This window comes from Maniola jurtina, chromosome 20 (assembly GCF_905333055.1).
Source record: "Maniola jurtina chromosome 20, ilManJurt1.1, whole genome shotgun sequence".
Classification (NCBI taxonomy): Eukaryota; Metazoa; Arthropoda; class Insecta; order Lepidoptera; family Nymphalidae; genus Maniola; species Maniola jurtina.
The window spans coordinates 7347408-7372211 of record NC_060048.1 but is presented as its reverse complement, the minus strand read 5'-3'; the positions used below and the strand labels follow the sequence as shown (position 1 = coordinate 7372211).

At 37.0% G+C, this 24804-nt stretch overlaps 2 protein-coding genes across 3 annotated transcripts in view; both read right to left on the bottom strand.

Annotated features, from left to right (window-relative positions):
* Positions 1-24804, bottom strand: part of LOC123875697 (G-protein coupled receptor dmsr-1-like) — a 57724-nt gene that overhangs the window by 28097 nt on the left and 4823 nt on the right. For both annotated transcript variants that reach the window (XM_045921684.1, XM_045921685.1), the window contains exon 2: positions 2974-3345. In XM_045921684.1, the coding sequence (XP_045777640.1) occupies positions 2974-3264 (291 nt within the window). In that variant the 5' untranslated portion in view covers positions 3265-3345. The remainder of the gene's footprint in view (positions 1-2973; positions 3346-24804) is intronic.
* LOC123875848 lies at positions 20672-21289 on the bottom strand. The gene has a single exon (XM_045921897.1). The coding sequence runs from the start codon at positions 21287-21289 to the stop codon at positions 20672-20674; it is 618 nt and encodes a 205-aa protein (XP_045777853.1).

Here is a 24804-nt window from a genome sequence, read left to right as displayed (position 1 = left end):
GTCTGCAAAATTTCATGTACTTTGGTTGCTTAATATTCAAATGAAATTGGAACTACGATTGTATGAAGCGAGTGACGGAGAGAGCCCTGTTAACAGACAGCCGTTGCCTGCCACGTATAGCCATAGGCATAGCTTTTTGCCACGCATAAAGCCTTCAAGGCAAGAATAAGACAGAATAAGCATCTTTTATGCATTGCTTTCCATAAGGCACGATTGTCGTAAACCGCAAGCATTTCACGCAAAAAAAAATCATCAATTTATCCAATCAAAATTTCTAATTCGTAAAAAAACAGTTGTTTACTTTTTACGCGGAAATTGAAAACGGCAAATTTAAACACAATCAACAAACAATTATTTTAAAAAGGTTTATGCAACACCCATCCAAATTGGACCATTCTAATTTTGTTAAAGCCGCTCTCCCCCACAGAATGGCTAAAATCGTGGCAAACCGCGGGCGGAAGAGGCTTAACTATTTCGCTTTGCTGAATACCTGCGGCCCACGAATTAATTACAAAGCTCTCATTAAAACCATTGTCCCTATTAACAATGATTTATGTTCTACTAGCCGATGCCCACGACTTCGCCCGCGTGGATTTAGGTTTTTTGAAATCCCGTGGGAACTCTTTGATTTTCCGGGATTAAAAGTAGCCTATGCGCTAATCCAGGATATTATCTATCTCCATTCTAAATTTCAGCCAAATCTGTCCAGTAGTTTTTGCGTGAAGGAGTAACAAACATACACACACACACATACAAACTTTCTCCTTTATAATATTAGTGTGACTAGCTGATGCCCGCGACTTACGCGGTACCGCAGTATGCGCTACATTCCTAAATAGCGAAAACAATGTGTAGTGGAATAGTTCTTCTCAAGCTACCAATGCGACGCTGCGCCGCGTCGGGTCGCTAGTTATGTGGTTGATTAAATGGTTGGTCCTTAACAGGGCTCTCTCCGTCACTCGCTTCATACAATCGTAGTTCCAATTTCATTTGAATATTAAGCAACCAAAGTCCATGAAATTTTGCAGACATATTCTAGAAACTAATATCTGTGTCTGTGGTGTTTTAGATTTTTCTAAAAATATGTAGTTTTAAAACTAAACTTTGTAACTTTGAAACCGAATATTTTAACAGAAATCTGGAAAACCACAGACATAGATATTAGTTTCTAGAATATGTCTGCACGTATGTACCTTGGTTGCTTAATATTTAAATAAAATTGGAACTACGTTTGTATGAAGCGAGTGACGGAAAGACCCCTCTTAACTTACGCCGCCACGAAGCAACGGATTTTAACATGAGTGACTTTTTAATCTGGAAAATAAAAAATTCCCACGGGATTTTAGTAAATCTAAATCTACGCGAACGAAGTTGCAGGCATAGCTAGTATTCCATAAAATATAATAATATTCCTATATTCAGATTCTATTATAGCGTAATGCTAAATATATTTAGCGCTTACATAAAGTCCTCAACGCCTCATTAAAATCAAGTTAATTTATCAAAGGATCTTAATTTAACGTTACTGTACGCTTTATAAACTTATACATTTTCAGCGCCTAATTCTAAATTCATGTCGAGCTTCTATTGACAAAACGAACTTAAAACAACTGTAATACAATACTATTATAAGGAAAACAACTATTAGGCTCGAATCAAAAACAGCATTAGGTATACCTACAAGCTAAGCCAAATAATCAGCTTTGCTCTAAGCCTAACAATCGGTTAAAAAAATAAAGCTTGAACGTTTGGACTTTGTAGTTTGAACTATAAAACGTTTGGTGTGAAAAAGTACTACGGATAGATAAAGTAGGTAATCAAATATAAAACATGTATATATTTATTACTATAAGTATATATTTATGTATTTAAGTATGTATGAATACTGTCTATCTTTGCTGAGCTCCTAAAAATACCACTACAGAAGGAACAGTTCGTATGTTCAGTATTATAAAATATCTTATATTTTCAGAATCTACGCAACCTTTCACTATCTACCTTTCCACTTAGATACCAAATTCGATAAATGTATCGTAATTTTTTTGACATATTTTTATTGTCCCGCTATATTGGATTGGTCATATTACATCATATTGGACGAGGGTACCTAATAAGAAAAAGTCGACGAAACCTCATTTATCAAAATCGGTGGATCACACTAATATTATAAAGGAGAGAGTTTGTATGTGTGTGTGTGTGTGTGTGTGTGTGTGTGTGTGTGTGTGTGTGTGTGTGTGTGTGTGTGTGTGTGTGTGTGTGTGTGTGTGTGTGTGTGTGTGTGTGTGTGTGTGTGTGTGTGTGTGTGTGTATGTTTGTTATTCCTTCACGCAAAAACTACTGGACGGATTGGGCTGAAATTTAAAATGGAGATAGATTATACCCTGGATTAGCACATAGGCTACTTTTTATCCTCGAAAATCAAAGAGTTCCCACGGGAATTTTAAAAAACCTACATCCATGCGAACGAAGTCGCGGGCATCAGCTAGTCATCTATACATCAAAACATTCAGTACAATAGCACTACATAGCCAAGGACACCATTTATTCACCTCTGTTCGGAGTGCTCTTCATAAAAACAGGCTTTGCTAGGTTTATTAGGTACACGGCTGCCCAAAAAATCGGTCAAGTGCGAGTTGGCCTCGCACAGGAAGGGTTCCATACCATCGTACAAGAACACTTTTTAGTTTGTAATATTTTTTTTTAATTTTCATGGCGGCAATTTTTTTTTAAATACAAATTCGTTAAAAATTTCACTGTACCTATTGTGATTCACGTGATATATAAGTATAGCCCGCTGACAGACGGACGGGCAGTGGTTCTGTCTCGGTCTGTATGGAGAGCGCTCTAGTAGACACTTGTAACACGACAACGACACTGATCATAGAAAAGGTATTGTTATAAGCACAATACTTTTTCTATGATTCGCCGTAATCCCAATAAGATATGATCGAAATACTTATCCCAGGTACTTACCATAAGGCTAACATATCCGTGAATACCGTTATAGGCTTCAACCACTTCCCTAAAACCGCCTTCGCAGTACGTGCAGGGCTCAGGTTTGATCGTAAGGTTCAGCTTGCTCTGAGCATCGCTCACCACTTTTACAAGAACTGAACCAATGTTCTCTTTCCTTTCTTTAAACGCCTGTTCCTTGAGAACTGTTAAGATTCTCGTCTCATTTATGGCCTTGGTGTCAGAGGAATTGCCAGACGCCGCTAGGATTTCTTGGAATATATCCATTAAAGTTTGTGATTTGTTCGACATCTTGTGAAGTAGTTCTCTTCAGTTCAACTATGTGCCGTATGAAATCGATTCGCCCATTAGATGCGCCGGTACCAAGGATATCTGGAAACAAAACCTATCGTTAGAATTCATTAATTGTACTGTCATTTTTCTCAACCACTAGGCAAATACACAATTGTCCCACCACCGACGAGGAAGCGACTAGCTATTGACTATTTTCTTGCTCAAGAAACGTACAACCGATGTATAGTTCCGTGTCAATAAAAGAGATAAATTAATAGTAATTCGCCACTAGTTTTCTCAGTGACACTATTATAGAAAAAAACTCGCTCAGCGACGCTCTCTTGGTAGCAAAAATACTCGCGCAGTTTACGCAGTAATTAAATGTAGGTAAGCTAGGTATGGCTCCGCAACCGGTGCAAATAATCGCCCGTCAAAATCGCACACTGTCTGCCCAGAGACAAAACTATCGAAACACACTCGCTACTCGTTCCTCGCCAACTCGTTCCTAATTTTTTAGTTCAACTTGTCTCTTATCGTCGGCGGTCTGAAAAGTGCCTTGCGGAAATTTATTTTCATACACCCAGCATATACGTAGCCAGTTACCTATAAATATGTAAGTAAAGTTTTCGAACATCCTAAGTGACATGACATTATAACTAAAATTATGTGAAATTAACACGCAATTAACTTGAAATAATTTGATATACCCAATAGGTATAATTTGATTCAGTAATCAGATTTGGTAAAACTGTGGAATTTCTGTTGGGTATTTTATATTCAAATTGTATTACTATGTGATTTTAATAGGATTAACAAAGTATAAACCAAATAGGTACAGTAGGTAGCATATTATTTTATTTTATAGTTAATTCAAATTCACAGCTCTATATTAATGATCTATAAATACCACTATATTTTAATGTTAAACCACAAATACGATCGTATATGGTCAAAGATATTAAAAGTCCTTTGCTCACAACACAACATAAACCTAGCATAATCTTGTATTGTATGTAATAGTATTAAAACGGTCAAATAGACCAAATCTTTTTTTTTTGACATATTAAAATAAAAATCGCTTCTAGCTTTGCATCATATTCCTCATCACATAATCTCCTTTCTTAAAATAATAGTGCTATGGACGATCGATGGTCACCCAAATCCTTCTGCTCTGCTAGAGAAGCTACGATTTGAACTCCTAAGCTAACATTTGATTTTATCCAAATTACGAGTAATAATATGTAAAACTAGAGGATGCCCGCGACTTCGTCCGCGTGGATTTAGGTTTTAAAGATCCCGTGGGAACTGTTTGATTTTCCGGGATAAAAAGTAGCCTTTGTTCGTCCCGGGATATAAGCTATCGTTAGAATCGGTTAAACTGTTGGGCCGTGAAAAGGTAGCAGACAGACAGACAGATATACTTTCGCATTTATAATATTAGTATGGATTAACTTAGCAGTTACCGACTTGGGTCCGAGTTTCTTAATAACCAACCCAATCAAATGAATTAATATGCATTTTCAGATGAAATCATGTACCTTTGAAAATAATACCTGTTAGCTCTAAAAATACCTATTAAGTAGGACATCGGTCCTTAGGACCAATATCTAAATGGGTAGGTATTAGGACCGCAGTAAGAGGGGTATCTCCGTCACTCGCTTCATAAAAACGTAGTTCCAATTTCATTTGAATATTAAGCAACCAAAGTCCATGAAATTTTGCAGACATATTCTAGAAACTAATATCTGTCTGTGGTTTTCCAGATTTCTGTTAAAATATTCGGTTTCAAAGTTACGCGGTCTTAAAAATTTACATATAAATCTTTGAGCCCCTGTAATTTTAAAACTACATATTTTTAGAAAATCTAAAACACCACAGACACAGATATTAGTTTCTAGAATATGTCTGCAAAATTTCATGGACTTTGGTTGCTTTATATTCAAATGAAATTGGAACTTCGATTGTATGAAGCGAGTGTCGGAGAGAGCCCTGTTAAATGGTGTCTCCCTGATTCATTATTTATTATTTTATGGCATACCATCGAATGTTTCTTGATAATACCAAAATGGCAATCTATAAAAACTATAAAAACAAACGCAATACGATTGCTCTGGCCACACGCCAAGTTGTCTACATCAAAGCAAATAAACGAGTCAAAAAATATTCCATTTCGTTTATCATCAAAGGACTGTGAGATTATTTCATATTTCTATAATAGACTATTTTCATTTGCGTAGCTCATAAATATAGTTTAAATTTTTAGTTTTTTTACCCTACCTAACCTATACTTATAATCAAGAAGTCCTCTTGTCTCTTAGATTGCATCTCAATAGATTGAATATTAAGTAATTTAGTATATTTTCTATCCAAGATGTTCTACCAATAACGTATAGATTTAAGAAGGTAGGTATATGGGCGAAGATTAATGACGCGACTGCCTTCCGTATCAAACTATTCTCGAAACAAAAGAATAGATAGATGCGTAACGATCTAATACAAGTCACGAATCGTTAACCAGAAGTGACCGACAAAACCACTTAAGTAACCATAAGTAACCATAAGATAAGGATTTGAAGGGACACGACGAAATAATTAAAGAAGCCAGCTAGGCCGGCTTAAGATGGCAAGCGAAAGCAATGTTTTGTTTTACTGAAAGAGTCAATTCTAAAAAATCTGTTCGAAAAAATAAATCGAAAATTAATGGAAGTGTGTAGTCATTACCTATCATTATAAATTTTTAAACTATTTTAAGTCAATAGTATTTTTTTTCCTCTCTCGTCTGGCTTTACAAAGATTAGCCAATGTCAAGTTTGTAGTTATTTGTAACAAGTTAGTTAAACTATACAAGTATGGACCCCGTCTGTGCCGGCGCTCGCCGAAATACGCACGGCACCCCCTTAGAGCGCTTTCCAGTCAGTTTTAACAAACAAAAACACTCCAAAAAGGCAGAGCACGACCGCGAGCTAACACCAACACAGACGATGGACCATTGTATTTTCGTTTATATGGCATTTTTATGATTGATAGTAATCATATCACCCTGCTAGACACTGAGACTGAATATTATAATATCTATATTATCAAACATAACAAAAATAAATCCCACATTTATTCATGGTTATTGCTATTGCATGGAATTGACCAGATAAAATCTCGAAAACTTTGCGAGCTTTAAGACAAATAGTTTTTAATAGCAATGATGATAATTAATTGATGTTGTATTTATTAAAGTTAAATAAGCGTGCGAGCCAATTATCAAATATCAATATTACAGACTGAAAATAAAGCTGGATCGATGAGTGAGTATTTTCTCTCCTTTGTATCGAAACTGTTTAGTAACTCAAGTGTTTAATTACTTATTAGTGACTGTAAGTGTTCTGAGTGTTTGTCGAGTGTGAGAAACATTCGCACTGTAATAGTACTAAGTAAACAGCAAATACGATTAATAATTGTCAACACGTCGACTGTAAGTTGCGAGACGTCTTTTAATTTTATTGATACCTAACACTAATGGATATAATAATTTTAATGCTGTAACAAACAGCACCTGTGATGGCAACGGGGTTTTTAGACGATATCTCAGAAAAAGGAATATAATATTTTGAGGGTATTTATGTGAGTTTTTGCTCCACCATAACTTTTAAATGCCTGAAAAGATTTGGGGTAAACGTTAAAGAAGTCGTCAAAAACAATTAAGTAAGTTGCAGAACTGTGCGAACTGCGCGCTACTGCTACATACACCATCACGCGCTGCGTGCTGCATACCCAGTTAGTAGTTACAATTCCCGTACACACGTACGCGCGCGTTCACTGGGCCGTGCCACGGTAATATTATGTATTATTACCGTGGCCGTGCCGTGTGTTCCTGCCGTAATTTATCGCCACCCATAGCAAGCCCTTGCGTGTCTTTAAGGGAAGTTACCCTACCATTTGAACCACTGCTGCCTTTGATCATTACGGGATAGAAAAGTACAATAAACTTCCATGTAAGTAACAAAGTATGAATCAGATTTACTTATTTATCTATCACAGCAAACTTGGTTTTGTCTTCTCAACAAGAAGTATACCTAGTTAAGTATGATTCTTAGTTAATTATATGTGACGATAAGTGCTCCCCATCGAGGAATTAATGCCTCAATAGTGCTCCCCAATGTTTGCAGAATGTTAAAAACTTCCCGTGTCTACAAGCTGTTAATAAAATTAATCAAGTGTAGCGTAAATTGCCGAAACTACTAACAACACTAATTGCACTTAGAGGACAGAGCTGAGGTACAAGTTTTATTGGCTTCAAGTTTCTATCAATGTTAAATTAGATCCTAGTGACGAGAAGTGCTTCAGAGTTAGAAAACTTCGCGAAGTAGCTAAAACTAATATTTTATGAACATATTAGTGAATCCAGTGTGATTAACGAAACGACTTAGGCGCAACGCACATCAGTAGAGTGCCGAGCTGCGGCATTTTTCGTAGAAGTAACAACTTAATATAAACTTTATTTACATCGGCCCGGTTGCGGCGGCGAGATGGTTAGATGGATATACAAAAACCTCTATAAGAAAACTAGAACAGAGCTGATAACTTTCAAAAGGCTGAACAGATTTTCTTCAATTATAGCTAAGAACACTCTGGATCAAGCCACCTTTCAAACAAAAAAAAAACTAAAATAAAATCGGTTCATTCGTTTAGGAGCTACGATGCCACAGACAGATACACAGATACACACGTCACACTTATAACACCCCTCTTTCTGAGTCGGGGGCTAAAAATGCTCCGCACGATTGCAGCCCGACCCGTCTCTAGTGGACAACAGCTTAATATTTTATTCACACGAATAAATAACGAAAATATCAAAATTCATTGCACGACTCCCACGTAATTTATATAAATAAACAAACAAAATGTTTTGAAAGGAAACATTGGATTGCAGATGTTCTGTTGTTTCAAACGCTGGATAACAATATTATCCCAACCAAAACAAACGTCGCCTCCCAAATAAAAAACAATACCTATAGAATTTTTAACATGGACATATAAAATACAATAACTTTCACCTTTTGTAAAAGCTATTTGTAATAAAAATAATAAAAAGTGACACGAACAACATGGTTTTTCTGACACAGCGTTGTGACTTGTTATATTGAGACATCTGAATCTATAGCAAGCTAAAGCTTCCAGGCTAAAATAAGTCCTTTTGTATGTTACCACAACAGCATTTTTTAAACTTAATGTCGACATTTAACTTGATTAATTTGTATGAGGTTGTAAGCAGTTTATACGAGTAGATGCCTGAGAGGTCTCCATTATGTTTACAAAGGAGTGTAAAGTCTGCCAATTCACACTAAGTACTTAGACATGGCCTAAGCCTTTCTTAGTCTAAGAAGGTGAGGGCTGGGATGAGATGATGATGATTAAAGATAGCCAGTGGACCATTCCTACCGGTAGTAATAGTGCCTTCTATACAACTAACATAAGACTTTTATTTCTGTAACGATTTTAATTTAAACTAGCGGATGCCCGCGACTTCGCCCGCGTGGATTTAGGTTTTTTGAAATCCCGCGGGAACTCTTTGATTTTCCGGGATAAAAAGTAGCCTATGTGCTAATCCAGGATATTATCTATCTCCATTCTCAATTTCAGCCAAATCCGTCTAGTAGTTTTTGCGTGAAGGAGTAGCAAACATACACACACACACATACAAACTTTCGCCTTTATAATATTAGTGTGATGACGTGAAAATAAAATGAAATGACGATCTACTAAGTCTTGCCTAAGTTGTATACCTTTTTTTATTCTGGATTTATTTTATTTGAATCGTTATTACAAAAGACACTAACAAAATCAATAGCAAAAGCAAAAGAAATAGGATAAATCAAGTTGGACCATTGTATAAAATGTCTAACCATTCTCGAGCTTGCATCATGTGTTTATTTTCATGCTAATGTAAAGAGCTTGTTTATGTAAGTAGCACGTCATTTTCAAGCGTCGGAAAAGATTTATTACCCAGCATTATTTAACAGCTTGTAGCTCGTGGTTGGTACATCATTTAGTTTAGATTTGCCCATATTTTTTTATTTTTTATTCAGATACCTACTAGATAGACCTTGACTTCAATCTCACCTGGTGGTAAGTGATGATCCAAATCGCTCGGCGGCACGGCTTTGCCGGTAGAGTGGTAACTAGCCACAGCCGAAGCCGCCCACAAAAAAAAAACATGTACATGAGATGTACTTTTAAAGTTCCCATTGTGATTATGCAGGCAAGCAGCCCTAAGAGTATGTGGTAATATTATGTCCAGCTGTGGGCGTCTATCTGTTAACGTCGAAGCAACTGAGACCTTGATTTTAGCAGGCAGACAGCGCCGTCCCCCTGCTAAAATTGATATTATACAATAATAATAAAATTATACCTACCTATAATTGTAGTACCTAATTGTTGAATGAATATTGGAATGCATGAAATAAATAAATGACCAAATGCCCACTATCTGCAATTTTAATTATTTTTCAAGCAGATAGTGAATACATTAGGCATATTTAATTCCCTGAGCTATTATTAAAAGGCGCACTCGGTATTCCTAGAATTCTAGCGCCCTAGATATTTCTTTGAAAGTTATTCGTGGTGAAACGCAAACTAGAATCGACAGAAAACGTTTCAAGTCGGCCGATTCCAATTAATTTTAGCAAATACTTAAAGTGTTAATTAAAAGTTATTTAGTAATATCCCTTTTTACTTTATATTAAAAAAATACTTAAAAGTTAAAGCGAACTTTAAAGATTAGCATCTAAGTGAGTAAATCTCTCAGAATTTCCCCGATCATTGTATTGTTCTATGAAAGAAGCATCCTGTACAGATACATAAAGCATTTGAGTTTTTATAATTAGGGCGCGTATATTTGACACGAATTTCTTCACACGTTTGCACAGACGTTTGCACGCGAGGGTGTCTGCGGACCGCGCTGTAATAAACAAATAAGCTTTATTTATTAAAAAATCACGGTTGTGCGGTTAGACTGTTCCTAGGAATTTGAATGTTTAATAGAAAGAAGCAGGCGTTAGTTTGCGAAAGTCCCTGATGTAGGTACAATTTATAAAAGGAACTCAAAGCTTGACTCGATATAGTATCTATAATACTACGTACAGCATACGATATACATATCGTTACTACCTGCCCTTCCACTACGACAGAAGCAGGAAAAGCAAGCAATGCACATCACCAACACACAACGCTACACAAATTTTTTGAAGCACAGCTGTTAAGGCCTACATTTACTCATGAGAATGCTCCGATATCGGAGTGAAATAAGTTTGTCTATTTGTCGGATTATAGCGAATTATTCTTTAGGTTCCTTGTTAGGGTTCAGTACCTCAAAAGGTAAAAAGGTGTTACGTCCTAATAAATAAAGTTAATAATAATCAAACTGTATTGTTCAGCGATCCAAACGAGCAGTTAACACGGCGACTGCATGAAAGTGTCGTGTAACTGCAGCCTTAGGCAGATACGCCTATTCACATTAAAAGTCTTATAAACTCGTAATATTGGTTCTGTATCAAAGGAGCCATGGGATATTTTCATCAAAATAAGATCTTTTACGAGAAAGTATTCAAAAGAAAGTCTTAGTCTGAGAATTCGCAAAAGAAAGAGCGAATACAGAAGAAATCGTTAAATTCTTAGGCCCTTACGGTCTACTAGGAATAAAAAAATATTATGATGTTTGTATGTAGCAGTGATATTAAGTAGGTATATGTAAGTAGTAAGTACCTATTAAATAAATATTTTACATAAATAAATTAACTTAACCCGTCTGATTAATTATTATTATTAAAATTTTAATTTCAGACATTTTTTAGATTTGTGTGGGTGTGGTGATGGTCCATATTGCTTTGCATGCTTGCTTTTCTTGCATGATTAGTACTGAGAGGACGGGTGGTGAATAGTGCATATGCAGCAAGTTGTAACAAACAGGCAAAGCTTGTTATTTCCTGTGTATCACATGGACTTCTGCAAAGTAATGCTTGCTTCTATTCAACAGGCAACAGTAGTGTCGCTATACCTTAAAGAACTCTATAATAGATAAAGTTATAAATTACAAAAGCTAAAAAAATTATAAACTTTCTGGAAAGATTTTGTACTTACTCAATTCGAATACAAAAATAGTCTCTCATGATTCATTAATGCAAGTTTTGATCTCGCATGTGGAATGACTACAATAATTTCCACCACCTATCTACAATGGGGATTATTGCTAAACGAAACCTAACGCTTAGGTATGGTTCATGGTTGTCTAAACGGCTGAAATTACCTAATAAACAACCCTATTTGTACTTTGTCGATATGTAAGCTACTTAGCTACATTGTTCTTTGTAAAAAAAAATGTATGGTCTTTTCGACAAATAATGTCCGGATTAAAGAAGAAAAAGTGTTTTGATCACAAGTGTAATTACACCGTTTGGTTCGTCAGCTCCTTTAATCCTATATTGTCCTGCCTATAAATATAAGCTCATTTGCATTTAATATGTACAGGAATGCAAATTAATGGAAGCAATATTGGGCTATGAGGAGTGCGCTATTTACAAGGATCTAAATAAGGAATGCCTTGGAGAATAATAAGGTAAAATAATCTTCTACATGAAATAGCTACAAAATATTTGATCAAATAAGATATTCAAGATGTCTTAAGAAAATATTTTACCAAAAATACCGTAGTACCTATGACTATTCTTAGAATATTTTTCGGCAAAAACTATTGTACCTATGTGCGGAAAAATATTATAGACGTACGCCAGAGAGTTGTGATGTTACTAGAGACTCTAACAAAATGGCCTTAGTGTTACTTTTTGTCAATCTGTAAATTGGCGGTGCTGGTCTTACTTTTACTTATTTTTACTCTATCTATGAACTATCTTCTACAATTCTTACGGTAGTATAAAGTAATAATGATCTATAATGTCTTATAGGTAGGTTTTGACTTTAAAATGCTTACTATTTCCAAACTTAGGTCTAAAATTACTGCGCAGGAGGGGCCTGGGGGCCTGGGGGGCTTCAATTCTTTGCAAAATTATGTATTTTACTGATTTTGATAGAATTTAAGCCACTCAGAATCAGATCAGACCATCACATTGGTACTGTCAAATTTTGTGCTACTTGACGCTCTGTCGCGGCGTCACTAACTTACGCGACAGACGCTTTACTCGAAAATCCACCTTGATTTCTGCCTATCTTTTATGAGTGTGTGTGAGAGAGAGAGAGAGAGAGAGAGAGAGAGAGAGAGAGAGAGAGAGATCAGTGTTTACGCGATAGAAAGGTAAACTTCATTAAATTTTTAGGTAGCTGAATATTGTGGAGTGACAATTCTGTAGTTGGAAAGTACTAAATATTCTATGGCGCTAGATCAGCAGATGTACGGGGCTTGCCCCTCGTGGTAGAGGATAGATATGGCTCAATGCCAAAACATTCCATATATGTATATCCGTCATATTAATTAAGGAATAATACAGTATATGATATAATGGAAGGCGATATTTCCACTTGAGCGTCCCGTGTGGGCGTGATTTTTGCTCCCCTGGCGCGGCGGCGGCGTTACTTGACATTTTCGTTCCTTGTAACTTGAGACCTTGTTGTGATCGTTACTGTCCACAAACAAATTACTAACCTAATACCGGGGCCACTATTTCTGATAACCTGAAACAGATAATCAGGCATACATCTATCCTTCTTTTTCCGATACAAGTTGGACCTTGACTGCGATTGCATCTGGTGGTAAGTGATGATGCGATCTAAGATAGAAGTGGGCTAACTTAGAAAGGGAATGGCAGTTTCATTAATCCCCTGACGGTCTACGGCTTTGCCAGTAGGGTGGTAAGTGGTAACTAGCCACGGAAGAAGTCTCCCACCAGATCAGACCAGAGACAATTTAGAAATAATAAACTGCCGGGAATCGAACCTGGGACTTTCCACTTATAAGACAACATTGCTCATCAGTGCGGCAGGAAGGCCGTCAATATTCACTTTGTGTACACGTATTGCCAGTTCCCACCAACAGAAATCGCTGGAGTGGGATCGCCCGAGTCGCAAGGAAATAGATTTCATAGCCAAGTCACTCGGCCAAGACTGAACTGTTGAGAAGATGAACCTATTCATTTTACGACGAGGCTATTGCCGCTTTATCAGACTTTATTTCTGCATAAATATTATAATGGTTTCAGTTACAGGTTCCTTGTAACTAGAAGCTATAGTGGCCATTATTCTTCGTACACTGATTTCTGAGCTCGACCATAGTATTATATTTCGAATTATGATACTTTAGTTAAGTCAGTGTAAACTACACGCGAGGAAGATGATTAATGTGAAAGGGAAATCCTTCCTGGCTATTTCCTACCAAACATGATTCTAAGTCAACGGGAAGTACCCTATAGGTTTTCTTGACAGTCACGACGGACAGACAGACAGACAGACAACAAAGTGATCCGGGGTTCCGTTTTTCCTTTTGAGGTACGGAACCCTAAAAACGGATTCAGAGAGCGAGAGATTTCTTGATATCAATTAGTCAGAGTTTGGACGTTACTAACTTCCTAGATGCACACGATAGGTTGGTAGAGTTGGTTTGGTGAAATAACCCAACATACACACATACCTTTGGCTAGTAGAATGTGACATCTTCTATATTAAAATTGTTCGCGAAGTTTGACGAAAGCGGAATTTGGTAAAGTTTGATGTTACTAAAGAATACCTATCGCGTTGAAATGAACTTAGACAAGTAGGTACGCTGGAAGAGGGCGTGTGCCATACAAAATGACTATTATTTTTTGAGCCGATTCGAAGCCGTTCTACCGAACGTACGGGGAATTAAACTTTTACACTTAGTTTCAAATGGCCTACGCTTTGATACTAATAACAAATGCCTCATCAGTCATCACTAACATATAAATGTTGGTGATGAAGCATATTTTGTGTTCCGAGTGCGCTCACATGATGACGCTCACAGCTGCTATCAGCTCCAAAATTTGAAGCATCTTGTTTCAAAAACAGGCCAGCAATCGCAAATCCAGCGTAAGTATATTAGTAGAGGTCAGTGAACTACTGTATAAAGCTAAGTAGGTAGGTAATAGGCATACATTGTGGATTTCGAGTGCTAACTGTTAACGGAAGGAAGCGAAGCTTTGCTCTGAAAAGTTTGACGTCACTAAAGAATAATGTATAAAGCTTAGTTTATTGTTGAAGTTTCACACTTCAGCTACTTAAGCAAAACTTTGGAATATTTTTCATAAGTCCCTAGATAGAGTGTTCCTCAAAATGAACATAAAAGTTTTCGTATGAAGCTCCGTCTTCACCAATAAAAACTTGGTTTAAGGTCGTGTTTGGCGGCAAAAAATTAAATCATAGCACAAATTTCAGAAAAGGCGGTGATAGAATAGTGGTTAAAATATCGGCATTCGGGGGTCCGGGGTTCGATCCCGGGGACGCACCTCTAACTTTTCGGACATTTTAAGTAGGTAAGTAATTAAGTAGATAGATAGATAGTTAAAAACTTTATTGCACACAAAACATGAAATTATCATCACAAAAGGAAGAAACAGAAAAAAAATCAAAACATGTGTATGCAAAGGCGGCCTTATCGCTCAGAGCAATCTCCACCAGGCAACCTTCACTCTATCACAAAAAGTATCACTTGTTTTAACGGTGAAGGCAAACATAGTGAAGAAACCTGCATGCCTGAATGTTCTCCATAATGATCTCAAACGTCTGTGAAGTCTGACTATCGGCACTTGGCCAGCTTGGCAGACTATAGCCAAACCCTTCTCTTTCCGAGAGGAGATCCGTGTTCAGTAGTGAGCCAGCAATATAGGTGCGTACAGTTGGAAGTAGCCGAAAAATCAGATACCAATTCCGATGGAAGTCAACCAGTCGCTTTAGGATCGTATGCAAATAAAAAATCTTGAATCTTGAATCTTCACACTAATATTATAAAGGCGAAAGATTGTTTGTGTGTGTGTGTGTGTTTGTTACTCCTTCACGCAAAAACCACTGGACGGATTTGGCTGAAATTCAGAATGGAGATTGATAATATCCTGGATTAGCACATAGGCTACTTTTTATCCCGGAAAATCAAAGAGTTCCCACGGGATTTCGAAAAACCTAATTCCACGAGGACGAAGCCGCGGGCGTCAGCTAGTTAATAATAAAAACAGCAACAAGACCTGGCAATAATATATTCTAGCGAGACAACATTTTATCTTGTTTAGTACTTAAGCTATCGCGCTTACGTAAAAGGAGACTTATTACATTATTAATGTGATACAAAGCACTTCCCTATATACGAGTATATAGCCCCTGTACAAGTTGAAGAAGTTTGTAAAATACTTGAACTTGTATATTGTACAGCTTATTGACTTACGTCCTACGACGTTTCTATTGTTTGTTGTGAAAGGCTGAAACAAATAGAGCGCGTACAAGCAACGCGACGCGAGGGCGACGCGACGCGTCCAAAGTGACTTGGCCAGAGTAAGTCTAAATAAATTCAAAGCATGCTCTATAAGATCTAAATAAAATTATACTTAGAGTTGTAGCAAATGCGTTAAAGGGCCTAGATACAGTTGCGCGCTGTAACTTAACGTACCTACTTCATAGTGTTGGTCGTATCACAAATCGTACAAACTTAAGAACGTTTTATGCCACAGCTACACAGTGTCCTCTTGGAGCATGCCACAGAACTGCATGCTAAAAAATTATGGTAATAAAAATCATAACCCTTCCTTTCGGCTTTGCCGTAGTCGGGTAAAAAATTTAAAAATATAGATAAGAGGATGCCCGCGACTTCGTCCGCGTGGAATTAAGTTTTCAAAAATCCCGTGGGAACTGCTTGATTTTCCGAGATAAAAAGTTGCCTATGTCCGTCCCCGGGATATAAGCTAACTCCGTACTAAATTTCGTCAGAATCGGTTAAACTATTGCGCCGTGAAAAGGTAGCAGACAGACAGACACACTTTCGCATTTATAATATTAGTATGGAAGTATGGATTTCTTCGGTGGACTGTCATACCCTAAAATGTTTTGATTTTACAATCTTATCTTGGCATAAAATAGACTGCCGCCTTTTCTATTTATAGTAGCTATGCAGCAAAGTCGCATATTGTTGCTGCGGCGTAAAACAACCTTTACGTACACATGCATTCTATAGGTATTGTGATGTCATGTGGTACAGTTTCCGTCGCACGTTTGTTTCAAGCTTAACTAAATCTATTTAGAAACATTCTCATCAAATATTTGGATAGTTATATTAAATCGAATAAAATGTGTATCTAAGGCGTATAAGTACAGATTACCAAAATTCTTGAATACATACTCATTCCTTTCTTAGACCATGATCCGACTAATCCAACTACTTACTATTTTTGTTCAGCAAAAATCTTTTCCTGTAAATGCTATGACGGAAATACGGAGGTACTTACCCACTTTTCCGGGCGTAATCATAAATGGCGAATCAGAGCGACATACTCATAAAAATAGCGTATTGTTAGAATTCCCCTTTTCGTTTATTTATTGTACCCTAGCTAAATAATATGTCCTTAATTCTTAAGAGGGGTCTCTCCGTCACTCGCTTCTTACTAACGTAGTTCCAATTTCATTTGAATATTAAGCAACCAAAGTCCATGAAATTTTGCAGACATATTCTAGAAACTAATATCTATGTCTGTGGTTTTCCAGATTTCTGTTAAAATTTTCGGTTTCAAAGTTACGCGGTCTTAAAAGATTACATACAAATCTTTGAGCCCCTGTAATTTTAAAACTACATATTTAGAAAAATCTAAAACACCACAGACACAGATATTAGTTTCTAGAATATGTCTGCAAAATTTTATGGACTTTGGTTGCTTAATATTCAAATGAAATTGGAACTACGATTGTATGAAGCGAGTAACGGAGAGAGCCCTGTTAAAGATATTTGTTCATGTAATAAAAATACAATATATTATACGTGAAAAATATGAAATACCTACTGTTTTATTTATAGAACTTCTTTAATATACATTTCTTCAATATATGGCATATTATTGTAAATTGAATATGTACTTGAAAAGAGCAACCGCCGAGTTTCTTGCTGGTTCTTCTCGGTAGGAATGGCATTCCGAACCAGTGGTAGATTTTTTTGACGATTCAAAAGCACTTGTAAAAGTTTAATTGAATAAAAACATTTTGGATTTTGAATTTTTATATTTTTCGTAGGGTGTCTACTGTCTATACAATATTTTTCTAACACTGCGTTTCCGGTGCGGGGTTGTATGCTTCGCCCACCAAGACCGCCAAGAACTAAACTTTGCATATAAGTACCACTACATTTAGATGAACTTATTTAGAAGTAACTTCCGTTTATAAATAGCAAAAGCCTTGGAAGTGTTAAGTCGCATATCTAGTTGATTTTTTATTTGTTGAGAAAAAGTGTAGCACAAGCTTGATGCTTAGTTGGAAGAGAAAGGGGAATATTAGTCATGGTTAACATGGTTAATTAATATTCTTTTTTTTAACTTGGCGGTCGCTCCTTTCAACAAGTGTAAATTCAATAATTTATAACACCTCCGACAAGTGAAGGTTACAGCGACTAGAAAAGAGCTGATAACTTTCAAACGGCTGAACCTCTTTTCTTGGATTATAGCTAAGAACACTCTCGATCAAGCCACTTTTCAAACAAAAAAACTAAATTAAAATCGGTTCATTAGTTTAGGAGCTACGATGCCACAGACAGATACACACGTCAAACTTATACCACCCCTCTTTTTGGGTCGGGGGTGAAAAATTCACATTAAGTACAATAAATTCGATAGGTATAAATTATTAGCACGTAGCTACCTAATTTGTATCCAATATTTCGGGAATTCCTGCTTTTAGCAACATTTACTGAATTTCAGCTTGAAACAACGACCGCAACGTGTGGTCGCCTTTAACTCGGGCCACTTTGAAACTTTTAACGAGTCTAGTAATTATTTGATAGCCAATAGGGTTGGAAACATTGCAGCTCCAGTTTAAATCAACTGAAACTGCTGAGATATATTCATTTTGTAACAATAATACTTCCTCTCATCAGTTTACTGTTACGTTAGCAGTATTATGAGGATATTCACTGGTAGACGAAATATATTTAGGTAAGTGCTACTAGCCGACAAACCGGTCCACGTGAGCTTTGCAATTCGTTTAGGTTACTCTGGTTCTCCTACGGATCTCTTAATTTCTGATGACAAACTCCAAACATACATTTCTTCATCGCCCGCTGAGTGACTCTGACCTATCCCATAAGGGCAGGACACAGTTCGAAAAAACTAGAAGTCCTAGAATGGGCAACCTCGCTTTGGAAAGCGCAGCGTTAAAAGACGCCCCACTGTAGACAGACGACATCAAACGAGTCGCAAGGAGCCGCTGGATTGAGGCGGCGCGCGCTAGACCGTAGCGTGTGGAGGTCTCTACCAGAGATCTATGTCCAGCAGTGGACGTCTGCGGTTGATAATGATGATGATGATGATGACCAACCGAGGCTTTGCTTACATGCTGAAAATCACTTTTTATTGGTTTTTTTTATTTATTTTATTCTCTACTTCATAGAGAACACCTACAATCTACATATTATTCTAATTTCTGAACTCAGCGGTTTGAGCTGTAGTTGACAATATAAGTCAGCTAGTTTTTTTTAATTCATAAACTAGCGCTTAGCTACAATCACACCTGGTGGTAAGTGATGATGCAGCCTAAGATGGAGCGTGCTTGCCTAGAAGATGCCTATTCACAATTGACTTGAAAGTACCCATATTTGCCACATATTGTTCTTCTATACAGTTTATGGGTGAGGGGAAAAGAGGTGTCTTATGCGTTATCACCTATTATTACATAGCCATGGCCTTATAGCCTCTAATTGGTAGGTATCTATCACATGTCCATTTAGCATTTAGACCGCCTTTTTGTACCTATATTTTAAGTTTTCTTTTTTGTAACCTGTGTGTTTTTTCGTGCAATAATATTATATACATACATGCCCATTGCTTACAACTGCAATTAAAACTACTTAGGATCGAACAGAGATGAAGCCTAACAAACTAAGTTATTTTGATAACAACGCTTCGAAAACACTGTAGAGCTCCTTCAGCCACTAAAGATTGCACCGAGAAGATAGCTGTGATTGTGTTGTGTGAAGGATACCATAGCAAGGATAAATGAGTTTGATTTAACTTAGTTACTCTTGGATTTAGGTTTATCTCGCTCTCGTCGAATAACTTTAATTACTTCAGTCTACATACTTACTAAGTTTAGTTTGTGGCAACTTGTTGTGTTAAGTACTCGTAAAAGCACTAAACTGTCATTCAGAGTGCTTCACTAACTCTACTATAAGTTTGCCTCAGCTGAAACTCCAATGAAAAACAAATGGGACACGTAGTTAGGTTCAGTACATCAGTAGACAGGGCAGACCCAAACTTTTTAATCAAGATCGAAAGGTAGATAGATAGAAGACATTATTGCAGACAAAACAAGGTAAAACCAAGACAAAACAAGAAACTATAAACTAAAAAATTGTATGCAAAGGCGGCCTTGATACTTAGAGCAATCTCGACCAGGCAACCTTTGGTGAAAGGATTCCTTTCCTATTGCTGTTTAGGATTCGTATAGGTCGCCTAGCCAAAGTACGAAATAAAAAATATTTTATACATTGCTTGAGTGTTTTAGGTATTCTATAGAATGCCTAGGTGTTCTATACAATATCACAGATAGCCGTTGACATATACAGCCGATAACGAATTGATTCTTTTTCCTTTATGAGAAAATGAAAAGCGCTCTTATGTGAAGCTTCATTATTATTATCATAACCATGCAATTTAAATGCAAATGTGATAAATTAAAAACTCAAGAGAGAGACTAGGAACTACGTTTTCCTGTCCGCGCGACTAGCTGGGTACCTATTTAAAGATAGTTAAATGTATTTAAATAAATATAATTAATTACGTTATACGTTTTTTTTAAATAAAACACCCTCAGATTTAAACTTCACCGTCATCATGATCAACCCATCGCCAGTTCAGACCCGACCCCTCAAGACGTCTTAACCACTTGGCTAACACAGCTTATTTAAACTTGGAATTTATTTTCTTTTCTACTTTAAAGAAAGAAAATGAAAATTCATGCAGTCTAAAGTTTTTAGATCCAACAATCTATCTAGGTATAGGTACTCGTAGGTACCTAAAGGAATCCTCGGTGCGTTGGTGATAAAGTAATTAAACGACACGAGTTCCTTCGTAAAATTTAGTTTTAATTTTTTCTCACAACATAAATAAACAATGATGACAAAACAGTCTTGACGTATATATTTTGAATGATGATTTTTTCTTTTTCTTTTTTCAAACATTTATTTTTAAATATGTGTGTAACCTACATCACTCCCCTCCAGAGGCCGTGTCTACGGACGATAATAATCCGGAAACCGTACTCTTCTACCGGAACGCGTGGTTCGCAATCCGATATTGTCTCCAGCTTGTTGCTGGGGAACATCTGGAGGTTTAGGTTGGGGAGGATTAGGTGGTTTGGGTAAGGGAGTATCGTCGGACAATATGTAGGCTGGTTTAAGTCGGTCAATTGATACAGTCACGTCTCGGCCCTTAACTTTTAATCTAAAGGTTTTAGCGCCTCTCTTTAAAACCTCGTATGGCCCTGTATAAGCTGGCTGCAAGGCACCATGTAGCGTGTCTTCCCTAAGGAATACATGGCTGCAGGTGCTCAGCTCTTTAAATACGAAGGTTTTAGGTTTAGAGTGGTGCTGAGTTGGTACTGGTTGTAGCTTCTCGGCAAAGGATCTCAAGCGAGCTGAGAAGTCGGTGATGTCAGTGGTGTAGCTTGCGATATTTTGGCCAAAAAATTCGCCAGGTAAGCGCAGTGGCTCACCGTACACCAGCTCGGCTGATGATCCTTTGCCGTACCTACTTTGATATAATATCAGTCCGTCGATTTCTCCCAAAGGTATTTCTGCTTTAGGTAATCTCTTGTTCTGTTTGCAAACGAAAGGATCTCGCATAGTCATTATACACTAGCTGTGCCCGCGACTTCGTTCGCGTGGAATAGTGACCGCGCTTTATATAGCCACGGACGCTCAGGCGCCGTGATTCTTTAAATTGACATAACTTTTTTATTTATGAACCGATTGACATGAAATAAACACTAAATGTTAAGTGAAGCTTACTACAATATATTAGTGAAAACCGTATCTAAATCGAATAAGCCGTTTCTGATATTAGCGTACACAAACACACAGACAAACAGACAAACAGACAAACAGACAAACAGACAAAAAAAAAACTTAATTACAATTTCGGGTTCGGCATCGATATAATAACAACCCCTGCTACTTTTTTTTTATATATTTCTATTGTACAGACACCACTTTTCTACAATTTTATTATATTATGTATAGATTTCCATACCAACGCTGTGGCTAGTTGATTGAGCGTAGAATTAACCAAGCGAACCTAACATTTCTCAGCCTGCCTCAGAGATGTTCACGTGGCAAGCCTCATGAATATTTATTATTAGACCTATCAGGTACATCAGTTACGGTATCAAAGGTTTATAAAATAAGGTAAGTATCGCGGTTAGTAGCCTCATCGGTTGACAGAAGGGCTGGCTCATTTTTTGTGCAACGGATCAGCCTGGCTGTCCAGCGCGGAAATGCAGCCAGTCTAATACAAGTAATATCACCCTACTGTCTTTGATATTGGAATAGGTACTGAGATTTTTACACGACTGCCCAAAAAAAGGAGTGTTTTCAGGGTTCTATAGCTTAAAATAACACCCTTCTGATTACGTCGGGAACAAGGAAGTCGATTAAAAGGAAATCAGTTTCCAATTGAGTGCCACTATGACTAAACTCTAAACACAAGCATTCGACCGTCAAAATTGTTTTGGCAAATCATTATCATATTTATCTTTTATATTTGGATTTTAGGAATCCGTACCTCAAAAGGAAAAAGGAAAGAGTCTATCTGTCTGTCGTGTCTTGTTATTCGGGGAATCAAAACTTATATTAGGTACTTAGTAAAGTAAAGGAAAAAATCTGAATACTATGGATTTTACATCGCAAAAAAAAATTGTTTTCATGACCAAATAATAATTAGTTTATTTGGTAACATGTGCCCACTCTTTCATCTGAGTAATCTATATCCATACTAATATTATAAATGCGAAAGTGTGTCTGTCTGTCTGTATGTCTGTCTATCTTCACATACTGACACTTCACTGTGGACATAGACTACTTTTTATCCCGGAAAATCAAACAGTTCCCATGGGATTCCTAAATACCCATCCGCTTACCGATTAGCATGAAAGGAACCGAGGTAGCTTGCGTCCTTGCAATTGACATAGGCAATTTTTTATCCCGAAAAATCAAATAGTTCCCATGGAATCTTTAAAAACCGAAATCCACGCAGACGAAGTCGCGGGCATCCTCTAGTTATTTGATAAAGTAAAAATGATGACGACCGACATGAGCTTTTGATCATATTTTAATCAATGTTCAGTATAATATTATGATCACTAAAGTGGGTCATGTAGGGATCATACATAATTATTACTATCGAGGATCGACGTGATCAAATAAGAAGCCTTCTCAGTTAAGTTTGGTAACTAAGGCGAGTGGGTAGGTACCTTCATCGGGAAGCCGTGAGCAATTAAGTTTATCAAATTTCAATAATAGCTGCTTACTTTAAAATAATTTGAACTACATGTTCAACATTATCAAGCGATAAACGTCCACAGTTGGGCATAGATCTCTTGTAAGGTGTGGTCTGGTGAGTGGCCTCGGTCGTGGCTAGCTACCACTCCACCTGCAAAGCCATACCGCCAAGTGGTTTAGCGTTCTGGGACGATGCCGTGTAGAAAACCAAAGGTGTATGGATTTAATAAAAACTGGCATACCCCGTCCAGGTTAGCCCGCTTCCATCTGACACTGCATCATCACTTATCAACAGGTGAGACTGCAGTCAAGGGCTGACTTGTATCTGAATATATAAAAAAGCGCGTAGTAGAGCCAATCCAATAGGTACAGTAATTGCAAAGCATTCTCACGGCTGTCTCATTTCTCCGCAGTAATTGCGTTGCAATCCTATTATCACTACTGAGTGGATTCAGACTTAATATCATTGTGACTTTGCAGCTTAATTTCATTAAGAGGGCTCTCTCCGTCACTTGTTTCATACAATCGTAGTTCCAATTTCATTTGAATATTAAGCAACCAAAGTTCATGAAATTTTGCAGACATATTCTAGAAAATTATATCTATGTCTGTGGCTTTCCAGATTTCTGTTAAAATATTCGGTTTCAAAGTTACGCGGTCTTAAAAATTTTCATACAAATCTTTGAGCCCCTGTAATTTTAAAACTACATATTTTTAGAAAAATCTAAAACACCACAGACACAGATATTAGTTTCTAGAATATGTCTGCAAAATTTCATGAACTTTGGTTGCTCAATATTCAAATGAAATTGGAACTACGATTGTATGAAACGAGTGACGGAGAGAGCCCTGTTAAGCATCGAAAATCTGTTTGTGTGAATGAGTATAACATTTTCTAACCACAGTCAATTATGGATTCGCCTTTACTAAAATCTGGCAAACCATAATAAGTAGAGACAAGCTATATTTGTGTTTCTAGAAAGTATCTATAAAATATTGAGTTCGATTGTAATGAAAATCAAACTACGTTTGTTAAGATTAAGCGTTGCATGGGTAGCACTCTAGGGTAACATATTCGTAACTTAGTTTCAGCATTTTCGCAAGGACTAAATCCCAAATCGCTTGAATGCTCCATCGATCTAAAGAGGTATTTTTGTTCTATTTATAGTTCTTCTTTCGGCATTGTACTAATTACTGCAGTGTGCAAATACCAGCTTCGTCTTTCCTAATTCGAACCGCTAGGATATGGAACGCCCTTCCGGCATCAGTTTTCCCTTCCATCTATAATGTGGGTACCTTCAAGTCAAGAGTGAATAGGCAACTTCTAAGCAAGCGCGCTCCATCTTAGGCTGCATCATCATCACTTGCTAGCAGGTCTGATTGCAGCCAAGCGCTAGTCTATATAATTTTTAAAAAAGGACGGTTTTTTTGGAATAAAAATGCGAAAAGCTCCCAAAATCTTACACATTACTACAGCTCTACATTTACTATTATAATATTTACAGTTTGTGTGTTTGTTTATGCACGCATTTCGAAAAACCAGGATGAAGTTTTTGTAGTAACTTATCGCTGCGTTACAGTTTACAAGTCGGACGATAACATCAGCGAAGCCGTGGGCAAAGCAAAGTTAGTGGGTAATACTATTAGATTAGCGTATTTGCGCTAATTCATATTCCTAAAAGCAATAAAACGTGACGGTGAATAATTATTATATTTCGAAATGTTTATTAGTTCAAGTTATTAGTAGGTACCTACGAGTAAGTACTACCAGTATAGTATACTTCAATAATTACACATTAAGTATACCTAATAAGGTTTTATTGAAACACAATTACATATATATTTCAGTGGGGATCAGCTGGTACCTC

Coding starts and splice junctions, on each gene's coding strand:
- LOC123875848 (XM_045921897.1), bottom strand. CDS start 21,289: ATGACTATGCGAGATCCTTTCGTTTGCAAACAGAACAAGAGATTACCT.